Source organism: Prionailurus viverrinus, chromosome E3 (genome assembly GCF_022837055.1).
Source record: "Prionailurus viverrinus isolate Anna chromosome E3, UM_Priviv_1.0, whole genome shotgun sequence".
Lineage (NCBI taxonomy): Eukaryota > Metazoa > Chordata > Mammalia > Carnivora > Felidae > Prionailurus > Prionailurus viverrinus.
The window spans coordinates 39,904,695-39,913,176 of NC_062576.1; the positions used below are offsets into that span (position 1 = coordinate 39,904,695).

At 59.1% G+C, this 8,482-nt stretch overlaps 1 protein-coding gene across 3 annotated transcripts; it reads right to left on the bottom strand.

Moving 5' to 3' along the window:
- Positions 1–368: 368 nt before the first annotated feature.
- TEDC2 (tubulin epsilon and delta complex 2) lies at positions 369–5,541 on the bottom strand. Of its 3 annotated transcripts, none has more exons than XM_047839568.1 (10): positions 5,473–5,541; positions 5,284–5,382; positions 5,045–5,115; positions 4,536–4,941; positions 4,097–4,150; positions 3,384–3,477; positions 3,093–3,204; positions 2,903–3,004; positions 2,261–2,451; positions 369–2,009 (listed from the first exon to the last, which is right to left on the bottom strand). In XM_047839568.1, exons 1-10 carry the CDS (start codon positions 5,496–5,498, stop codon positions 1,872–1,874), a joined length of 1,293 nt encoding a protein of 430 aa, XP_047695524.1. In that variant the 5' UTR covers positions 5,499–5,541; the 3' UTR covers positions 369–1,871. The 3 variants fall into 3 exon arrangements, with proteins under 3 accessions (XP_047695524.1, XP_047695523.1, XP_047695522.1); XM_047839567.1 differs by having other exon boundaries at positions 2,261–2,448; positions 4,097–4,258; XM_047839566.1 differs by having other exon boundaries at positions 4,097–4,258.
- Positions 5,542–8,482: the final 2,941 nt, after the last annotated feature.

Genomic DNA, 8,482 nt, shown 5'->3' on the forward strand with positions numbered 1-8,482 from the left:
GCTCTGAGGATCGTGCTCTGCACAGGTGATCAGTAATGGTTTTTGTTTAATATAATGCTTATTTTTTTAATTTTTTTTTAGAATTTTTTTTTCCAACGTTTATTTATTTTTGGGACAGAGAGAGACAGAGCATGAACGGGGGAGGGGCAGAGAGAAAGGGAGACACAGAATCGGAAACAGGCTCCAGGCTCTGAGCCATCAGCCCAGAGCCCGACGCGGGGCTCGAACTCACGGACCACGAGATCGTGACCTGGCTGAAGTCGGACGCTTAACTGACTGCGCCACCCAGGCGCCCCATTGCTTATTTTTGAGAGACGGAAAAGATGAGCGGGGGAGGTGCAGAGAGGGGGACAGAGGCTCTGAAGCCGGCTCCATGCTGACAGCAGAGAGCCAGATACTGGCCTTGAACTCACAAATGATGAGATCGTGACCTGAACCAAAGTCAGATGCTCAACCGACTGACCCACCCAGGCACCCTCAGTAGAGGCTTAAAGAACATCAGACTCCCAGGCCTCACCAGGGCCCAGCACTGTGTAATCTGTCCTCACCTCCGACCCAGCGGTAATAACCACTGCTGTGGGTGCGTGGGCTCCTTGGGAGAATCCGGGGGTCATCTGAAACTGGCCCCCAAGTGCAGAGGGCAGGGAGAGACTGAAGAAGGAGGCAGGCCACTCCAGCCGGGTGGGTGGCGGGGTCAACAAGCAAACGGGCCTTACCTACAAGATGTGTCCTGGGCTGCGGCACCTGCCCACCAGAGCTAGAGGCTGATGTCGCGGGAGGCCCTCAGCGGGCTCAGCTGTGTACCCCGTGCAGGTGTTTAAAGTATCACATCACTACCTCAAGGCTGTGTCCTCGGAGCAGCCCCTGGGAGTGACGAGGCAAGTGGAACCCACATTCCGAGGACAGGGGAGGGGGCGAGGAGCCTCCCGCTGCCCAGATCCAGCTCACGGGTCAACGGGTGGTCACGTCTCTTCAATTACCTCTCCCAACAACTAACCCCAGAATGACAGTGAGGACAACACTGGGCCCTTGAGAATCTTGCTAAAAGTCCCACAGCAGCAATTAAGAGTAAGCCCAACCCTGTGACTGGTTTAAACCCAGAGGTCGTGACCTTGACCTGTAAGTTGTTTTTTGTTCCACAAAGCAAGGATTCCTTCAGCAGGGGAGGCAGGGGGGAGGGTGCCCACGCTGGCCACAGCAACAGCTGTGGGGTTGGTGAGCACAGATGCCACGCGGTGCCCACCCACTCTGATATAGGCTTGTGGCTTTTGTGTTTTCCCATGAGCCCAGTACAGTCTAGGGGATTGGAGGGAGGGGTTTCAGGTGTGCTGGGGCCAATGCTGGCAGAAGTCCCCAGTCCTACTCCCCTTCAGTGGTCTTTCTCTCCCTTCAGTACGTGTTCTCAGTGAATAAACCTGATGCGTCTCGGTGAGCAAAAACACGCATCAAGTCCCATCTTAGTGTGATTTCAATATACGTACTTGCTAAAGTAGTGTTAATGTCACACAAGTGGCTTATAGATCTAAAGCGAGAAGAAACAGAGGTACTACAAAAAGCCCCAGAAAGGCCTCCGGTCTCAGCCTGGGGAAGGCGAAGCCAAGCGGAGGTCTGACTACTCGCTTTAGCTGCTGTGGGAAGGGCCCTGGGTTCCTCAGGAAGAGCCAGGGGACTGTCCTCAACCCACCTGGGAAAGCTGGTTTACCAGGGTGGGTACACCATCTCTGCATTCGAAATCCTCTCAGTCCCTGTTAACTAGTGGGGGCAGGGAGTGGTCTCCCAAGAGTCTCAGTGTCCGAACAAGGTCACCCTCATGCCAGGGTCCCGAGGCCTGGGAACAGGGCTCGGGGGTGGCAGCCGACCACGGGAAATGTTCAGTCGGCAGGTTCATCTCGAAGGACGGTGAGGAAGCGCTCCCCTCCCTCGCAAAGCAGGCTGTGCACAGCTCGGCAAAGCGCTAGCCAGTGTGGCCCCTGTGTGCCCACCAGGGGGAGGAGTTCCGCCATCAGGACCTGAGGGGTAATGAAGAGTTAAGATCTCAGGAGGGCCCGGGCCCTGTCCCGGGAGGACTCACAGAAGGCCCTGAATTGAGGCAATTCCAGGGCGGGCTTCAGGCATGTGTTCCAGCCCCTCCCACTTGCTAAAGGGCCCCTGGGCCAATGCTGTGTCAGCATGCACACAAGCCCAGAAGCCCCATCTTCAGATGGACCGAAGCCCATGGCTCCCCCGTCGCCCAGTCTCCACGCCCCTACTCCGGAAGTACCTTTTCCAGGTGGATCTGCTGGTCTAGCATGGCCACCCGCAGCCTCAGGGCCTCTAGAGTCTGCAACTCCTGGGTGCTGGAGTAGAGAAGAAGCTGGGGGCTCCAGATAGGGTCTGTTCCTCCTCCGCAGGGCAGTGAGGCTCCGGGGCGTCTCCCCACAGGCCACGGCCCCAGCTGCTGTCCCACCACTGCTGTGAAGGCAGGGGGAGGTGGACTCATGGGGTGGCAGCCAGGGACCTCCTCCCCATCTGCCTCTGGGGGGGCAGTGCAAAGTCAAAGGTTTGCCTCCTAGATGAAGCCTCGTTATCTGTGAAAAATCACCCCTAGTGACACGAAGCAAGCCAGGGGCCGGTATGTCTCTGCTTCTCACACGCCACCCTCAGTGACTAGGAAAATAAGCCGACTGTTCGCAGAGCCAGGGCCCGTCAGGTGAAGGGCGGGGCGGGGGGGGGGGGGGAGGGCAGTTCTGGCTGGTCCCGTGGGACAGTTCAGTGGGGAGGGGGGGCTCCAGAAAGGACCTGCCCTGAGTGTCCTTGCTCCTGAGCAGCTGTTAATGCTGCCTTTTGGCTCCAGGACTTCGACCACTGATAAGACTTCAGCACATACTGAGGGGTGTGTGTGTCGGTGGGGAGGGGGTCTCACCTGCACGCAGCTCCTGCAGCCTGTGGAGACACTGCTCCGTGATGGCCTGCAGCCCCTCCAGGGTAAGCAGGCAGCGGTACTCCTGCATGCAGTCAGCAGGGTCTGTGCAAAAGTCAAGGGAGAGCATAGGTCAGGTCCACGCCAGTCCCAAGCCCTCCCCGGCCCAAGACACGCAGCAGGGCCCACTGACCTGCCGAGAGCACTTCCTCCATTCGCCGTCTCAGCAGTGAACAGGCCGCCCGCAGGAGCCCCACCTCGGCCTCCACTGCTGCAGCACTGAGCCCAGAGCCGGGCCCGCCGGACTGGACACGGGTCAGGGAAACTGCTCTGTGGCCAGGTTCCCCCCTTCCCCTCCCACCAAGGACAGGGCCCCAGAATGGCTCTGGCCCTTCCTGGAGTGGCTCCTGAAACTCACCAGGCTCAGAGCCAGGACCACCCCCCACCCCCACCGTGGAGGGTCCCACAAGCCCGGCAAGAATACAGTCATCTGCATTTTCTGGAGGAACTGGGTTTTGGCGGTGGCAGCGGCATCCACGGAGTCACTGGTCTGTGTAGAGCTGAGCTGGGCCCACAGGCTGGGATGGACACACAAGCACCCGGGAACAAGAGAGGGATGCAGTTATGCCATCCAGCTGGGCCTCAGGAGGCAGGGAAGGGCCAGGGAGGGGCCCCAGGTAGGGGTGTCTGGCTCTGCTGAAAGCCAGGAGGGACCTTCGGAGGCCTTGGAAAACTGAGAGGACACTGTCCACGAAGAGACGACAGAGCCAACGTACTCTGGGAAATACCCAGAGAAAGTTCAAGGAAAAAGGGGAGAGGGGCTGGCAGCGACTGGTACCGGAGCCTCCCTGGGACAGTGGTAAAGAACTCGGGGTGCAGGCACAGGACACACTTGAAAGGCACTGCCGTGTTTAACCCTCACAACACCTCTCTGAAGCTGATACCATCATTCTCTGCTCCACAGAGAAGACAAACGGGGACCCGGGGTCTCTTAGTTTCAAAGCCGGCAGAGTCTAAGGTCATGAGGACGGTCCTAGCTGATCTCGGAAAGTGTCCCACCCAGCCAACAAAGCAGAGAGGCCTGCTGGAAAAGTCTTACCGAGGAGGCCCTGCGCTGCTGGGAAGCCTCGGCCTCCCCGCTGTCCACACTTCCCTGGTCTCCCCTACCAGCCCCACCCAGCTGACACTCAGCCTTACCGGGAGTTCCGGGAAGCCGCTTTCCTGTAGGCCATGGGTAGCCGCAGCAGGATCCTGTCAGGGAAGCCAGTGCTCAGAGAAGCCGCACTCTGGGGGCTGCCCCCCTCAAGCCCCAAACAGGGCTTCCAGAGTGGCTGTGGGAGCCAGCAGTCCACGTCTGCCCTGGCAGAGAGAAGAGAGGGAACCAGGAGCAGAGCCCATTTGGAGCCCCTGGGCTATATGGATGAGAGAACAGGTTACTGGACAGGCCCTAGTGATGTTGCATTCTGCCAGCTTTGGGGCATGGGTCTCATGGGATGGCACCCTGGAGGCTCCCCTGGCCCGCATTGGGCTCAATGCCCTGTCCTCCCTGTCACCCCACATCCCAGACTCCTGCTGCTGGCCAGGGTCTGATCTAGAAGAGACAACAGTTCCTCCAGGAAGAGTCTGGGAAACCTACCCCTTCTCCTTCAGTGTGAAAGCTTCTGGGGCTTGAAGAGCAGCCGATGGGGGTATCTGTTGGTCCCTGGGGCCTGGTCCAGGCTTGGTGGCTCGGGATCCTCTCCCCATACGGGTGCGATCCCCCACTGGCAGGAGCCTGCACTCAGGGAGGCCCCTAGCAGGCACCACAGTCTGCTGGATGCCCCTGGGGGGTTTTGTCTCTGAGACTTGACAGCTAGCCTGGCCGGAGGCCCGGGACGGGGCAGAGGCTGTGGTGGCAGAAGTGGCAGCGGACCCAGACTTCAGGCTGAGGGCCTTGTGTCTTTCTCCAGTCTTAGAGATGCCTTTTCTCACCCGTACAGCCTTCTCCAGTGCCTGGGTCAGAAGCTCCAGCTCCTTGAGGTCTTGAGGGCTGGGTGTGGATTCTGCAAAAACCAAAGACCCATGCGTGCAGTGGTCACTCACCACTGCTTGTCCGGAAAACAGAGCAGGAGTGGCACCAGGAGGTGGTGGGTGCTGGAAGTTTACCCGGAGACGGGGCCTCTCCACTGGTTTCTGGCGCTGGGGTTGGCTGCGGAGCCGGGGTCTCGGCTGGTTCCCTGCGAAGTTTCACAGTACAGTCGTGGCACGGCCAAGAGGCAGGGTTCAGGCGCAAGGGACCCCAAAGGGGCCGCCTGGCTTTGCGGCGGTCCCCCAGTCCGGGGGCTCCGAGGGGGGTTCCCAGGACCCGAGGGAGGCCTGGCCGGGCGGTCTCGGGGTCCGCGTACCAGGTCCGCAGCAGCCGGCGGGAGACGCGCAGGTTCCGCTCCAGCTGCCTCTGTCGCTCAGCGCAGGCGTCCAGGGCGTCCCGCAGCTCGGCCACCAGCCTGGGAGGGGCGCACCGGCGGCTTAGCACCCCGGCCGGCCTCGCGCCGCGCCCCCTCCCGCCCCGCTCCCTCCCTGCGCGCGGGTCTCACCGGCGCGAGCAGTCCGCGGGCAGCATGAAGGCGACAGCGGCTCCTCCGGATTTGCCGCCTCCAGGAAGTCCGGGCCTTTCCGGGCTAGAAGACCGCCCCCTTCCGGCCGGACTACCCAATCCCAAGCCCAGAGCGCAAGCCCCGCCCCCGCCGGGCGCCCAGCCATTCCCATACGGAGCAGGGCCCCGGGGCAGCAGAGGGTCCTCACGTGATGCGCAGACTTGTGGTTTGAATGGGTAGACAGACTGTGGCACCTGTGGTCACTTACGGTAGACTTTGCCTGTCCTTATTGAAGGTGCTCTAAAGCGGGGTCGAGCTGCCTTGCGGACCCCAGGCCACCTAGCACAGGGCAGGGGACGTCGAGTGACCCAGTTTACGGGGGTAACAGTCGCTAGAGGTGAGAATAACGCGTGTTAGGGGCAGAGCTAGGGAGGAGGGAGTGTTCACTTTTGGACATGCTGGTGATATGATGACATTCGGAGGTGGCATCAGGTAGGTACCTGAGCATAGGCTCCTGAAAGTCCAGGAGAGCTGGGATTGTGGCCCGTGAACAGCAGGTCTGGGCAAGAAGGTCCAATGTGGGGCAGGTGTGTTTAGACAGGGACAGGTGAAGGATGGGTGGTGCAAGGGGAGCTAGAATCCAGAGGGATGGAGGAGTGGAGCTTCAGATGTCATAGAAGCAACGGGAAGCAGTTCCAGGATGGAGGACCCTCAGTAACTCAGGATAGCTGGGGTGTGGGGGGGGGGGGGATAGATGCTAGCTGAGGTGTGTGTGTGTGTGTGTGTGTGTGTGTGTGTGTGTGTGTGTGTGTATGTGGACAGATGCTAGCTGGGAGGAGGCGGGGATACATGCTAGCTGGGGTGTGTGTGGGGGGATAGATGCTAGCTGGAGGAGGTGGGGATAGATGCTAGCTTGGAGGGAGGACAGATGCTACCTGGGAGGAAGAGGGGGTAGATGCTAGCTGGGAGGAGGGGGCGAGAGGTGCTAGCTGGGAGGAGGGGGCGAGAGATGCTAGCTGGGAGGAGGGGGAGAGAGATGCTAGCTGGGAGGAGGGGGCGAGAGATGCTAGGTGAGAGGAGGGGAGGTAGATGCTAGCTGGGGTGTGTGTATGTCAGGAGATAGATGCTAGCTGGGGGGGGGATAGATGCTAGGTGGGAGGAGGGGGAGTAGATGCTAGGTGGGAGGAGGGGGGATAGATGCTAAGTGGAATGGGGGGCAAGATGCTAGCTGGGAGGAGGGGGGATAGATGCTAGCTGGAGTGTGTGTGTCAGGAGATAGATGCTAGCTGGGGGGGATAGATGCTAGGTGGGAGGAGGGGGGATAGATGCTAGTTGGGAGGGGGGATAGATGCTAGGTGGGAGGAGGGGGGATAGATGCTAGTTGGGGTATGTGTGAATGGGGAGATAGATGCTAGCTGGGAGGAGGGGGGACACATGCTAGGTGGGAGAGTGGGGATAGATGCTAGCTGGAAGGAGTGATGAAGACAGCAGGACCAATATAATTGGGGGTAAGAAGTAGGAAAGCGAGCCCTGCAGGGGCTGGGAAATCTCAGGGAGCTGGAGGGATGACAAACTGGGATCAAGGGGGTTGCTTAAAGATGGGGAGGTACCCCTTGCACAGTTGGAAGAGGGAGATGCTGCAGGAGGGGAGCTGGGGGACCCATGCAGCCAGGGGCTGGAAGGGGTGGGAGCTCAGGGCAGCCCCCCAACTGGCAGCAGCCCGTTTTCGTGCCCAGGCAGAGGAGGCGGACCACACTCCGGTCTCAAAGGAGATTCTCCCCGAGGTCAGAGGGGACAGGAAAAGGCTCGCGTCAGCATGGGCAGGCGGCACCAGGTCCGCACTGGAGTGGTGGCCTTCTACGGGTACAGGTTGGGAGACGACAGGGAAGCAGGTCCATCCAAGTTGTGTCTTGACAGTGGGCCACAGACAAGGTGGCACACAGTCAGATATACACATCGCTAGGCTGCCACTGTCCTTATCACATTTAATCCTCACAACACCCCTGTGAGGTAGGTATTGCTGCCCCAGCTTACACATGAGGAAGCCGAGGCTCACACATGCCCAGGGGCACACAGTTGACAGGAAAGGTCTGTGATACCAATGGCGGGGTCTCTGCATTCCAACCATGCCCCGCCCAGGGCGGTCAGAATTCTCTTACAGTAGCAAGAAGACAGCTCCCACGGACATGGGGACACACACACACACACACACACAGCACCCAGAAAAGCCACCACTGAGTCGGCACCTCTGTGCGCCACAGTTCTAGTTCAAGAGCATTTGGGGGACACTCCTGGCCCAGTGGTTCGTTCTGACATTTTGAGAAAAAACAAAAGCTATCGCTGCAGGGCACGTGCCTCAGTGGTCCACCCAGCTGAGGGGAGGTCAGGGTCAGGCTCAAGCAGATCCCTCTGGTGTTGTGGCTGCTGCACGAGGAGGTGGAGGCTTGGGGGAGCCTCAGGTACCCACAGCAGATCCACCCTCCCCAACAGGTGGGGGACAGGTCCTCTAAATCTCGCTCATCTGCATCCTGGTCACCTCAAATGTTACGAATGACATTTAGATTTTTTCTGTCCAACTTTGCTGGGAAAATTCTTTTCGCCTCAAGAGTGTCAGGATAGTATGAGAGATCTGAATCAGATGTTTCTTTTTTTAGTTGAACCTAAATAAAGTTAGGAATCTCTCTCTCTCTAACTTAATATCTTCTTTTTCTTTTATTTCCATCTTAGAAAAATGAAGGATGGAAATAAAGATGGAGAAGAAATAGCCTAGAAATTCAGTGCAGAGAGAGGTGTTCATATGGACACCACCTGCTGGGGACACAGATCAATCGCTCTGGGGGAATAGAAGGATCTCTAAAAGGAGCTGAAAGTATGGCAGGCAGGGAGCTTAGGGCCAAGCTCTCAAGGCCCAGCCTGACAAGACTCTGGGCCTGCCCACCTGGTGGTCACACGCAGGCCTCGACAGTGCAGGGGCCAGGCTCCCTCAGCAGGGGACCTGCCACCCAGGGAG